The 2,303-nt window shown below is 40.1% G+C and overlaps 1 protein-coding gene across 1 annotated transcript; it reads right to left on the bottom strand.

Moving 5' to 3' along the window:
• Positions 1–1,028: 1,028 nt before the first annotated feature.
• Positions 1,029–2,007, bottom strand: Or6y1 (olfactory receptor family 6 subfamily Y member 1). The gene is given in 2 exon segments (XM_020152011.2): positions 1,029–1,556; positions 1,558–2,007. Coding segments are annotated over 2 exon segments (978 nt in total).
• Between the last annotated feature and the right edge of the window lie 296 nt (positions 2,008–2,303).

Here is a 2,303-nt window from a genome sequence, read left to right as displayed (position 1 = left end):
CTCCACCAGACCTTTTTTGTGATGGGTTTTTTTCAAAATTGGGTCTCATAAACTATTTGCCCAGGTTGGCTTCAAACTGTGATCCTCCTGATCTCTGATCCTGATAAGTTAGAATTACAGATGTGAGCCACTGGCATACCTGTAAGATCATATTCTTAATCTACTTTTCCATTGAGGGTTCAATTTTTAGAAGTTAATTTAAAAGGATTTTAATATTTAAGGTTGTTGTATATTATTATATAGATTGGAAATGTTCTCCATTCTGTTACTATAAAATGAATTATTTTTAAATAACCTTAACAAGCTAAGAATTAAATCATTTTAATCTTTAAAAAGACTGTCAAAAAGCTTTTTTTCATGGGGCCCTGGTGGTTTATGCCTGTAATGTTAGCTACTTGCCAGGCTGAGAATGGGAGAAACATGGTTTGAGGCCAGCCCAGGCATAGTTGGGAGTGGTGGCATGTACTTATCATCTTAGCTAAGATGGGAGGTTTGTAGGCCTGCTTGGATGGAAAAGAGGGGCCCTATCTTTAAAAATAGTGCTGGAGGTGTGGCTCAAGTGGTAGAGCATCTGCCTACCAAGTGTGAAGTCCTGAGTTCAAACTCCATTACCAGTAAAAAAGAAAAATACAAAAAAGAGCCTTTTCCTAACTGGAGAGCAGAAAGTGGCTTTTATCCTTTATTAGTTTACCCTGTCTGGAATTTATTTTGGTAAGTTACATGAATAAAGTATTTTCTTCCCTCTCCTGTCCTTTTTCTTTCTTTTGCTCCAATTCTCTGTTCTCCCCTCCCTCACATTCTTATTTTCATAGTTTTAATAAAATGTTTAAAATTTTTATCTCCTAATATGGTGTTGTCATAGCTACTTCTTGGGAATATAGTTGTTTTTTCGTGTGCACTCACACTCACATACACATGGACAAGCAGTTGAAGTGATGGTGGTTGATGGACAGATAAAGATGTGACTGAGGGGGAAAATGTGCAGTAATCATATCTCTATTTGGGTCTGAAGTGATTCTATAAATTTTTTAACTACTGAAATCCCCATCTTCCCTGTGCCCACTTCCATTGCATAGTAAGGTCTTTTTGAGGGCTGCCTTTACTTCATGGTTCCTTAGACAATAAGTCATGGGGTTTAAAAGTGGAACAGTCACAGTGTAGAGAACAGATACCACTTTGTTAGAATTGTAGGTATACATGAGCTTGGGACGGGCATAGGTAAAAAGGGTTGTGGAATAGAAGAGAGTTACAACTGTCAGGTGAGAGGCACAGGTGGAGAATGCCTTTTGGCGGCCCTGAGCAGAAGGAATCTTGAGGATTGTGGTGAGAATGGTGACATAAGATGTCACCACCACACAAAGGGGGACAACAATTACCAGGAGGGCCAAAAAGAAGTCCACCAGCTCAGCCTGTGTGGAGTCCTCACAAGAGACATTGAGGAGTGGAGAGATATCACAAAAGTAGTGATTGATATGAGGTGTACCACAGTAGCGGAGTTGGGCTATGAAAACCATCTTAATCATGGCAGTCATGAGTCCACAGAACCAGCACCCCCCCAGCCAGTGCACCACAAAGTTGATCAGTCATAATGACAGGGTAGTGGAGTGGGTTACAAATGGCTATGTAGTGGTCAAAGGCCATGACAGCTAGAAGTATGTACTCGGTGCAGACACAGGTCACAAAGAAATAAAGTTGAGTCACACAACCATTGAACGAAATGCTCTTGTTATGGCTAAGGAAGACTACTGGCATCTTGGGACTGATGACTGTGACATACCACATCTCCAGGAAAGAGAGGTGGCTCAGAAAGAAATACATGGGCTTGTGCAACTGTCCATCACTGCGGATGGCAAGGATGATAAGAAAGTTCTCTAGCAGTGTCAACAGGTATGTGGCTAGGAAAACAAAAAAGAGGACAAACTGGAAGGTTGGTCTTGTTGGAAATCCCAGAAGAATAAAATGTGTTGTTGAGGTACGGTTATCTGCTTCCAGAGTCTTGGCGATCATGGCTGGCTGTGGGCACAAACAGAGTGAGTTCCTTCCATGACCCAAGTACCAGCCTAGAGTTAATTATATTGTTAGCCTGCCACCAGCAATTATCCATGGCAGTGGGAGCTTTGCTGCCCTTATGACTTTATTTCTTCTTGAATTATGATCAGAATCAATAAAGATTTAGAAAATACTTAACTTTAGGGAGCTTATATTTTATTTTTTTAAATAAATTACTCAAGAGGAATAATTTGTTCTAAGTCACATAGAAAAATATCAAATGGGCTTCAGAGTTTAAATTAATTTTGTGTGGG

The sequence above is a fragment of the Castor canadensis genome, chromosome 11 (genome assembly GCF_047511655.1).
Source record: "Castor canadensis chromosome 11, mCasCan1.hap1v2, whole genome shotgun sequence".
NCBI classification, from domain to species: Eukaryota; Metazoa; Chordata; class Mammalia; order Rodentia; family Castoridae; genus Castor; species Castor canadensis.
The sequence above is the reverse complement of the archived record's forward strand: the minus strand, read 5'-3'. Positions and strand labels throughout refer to the sequence as shown.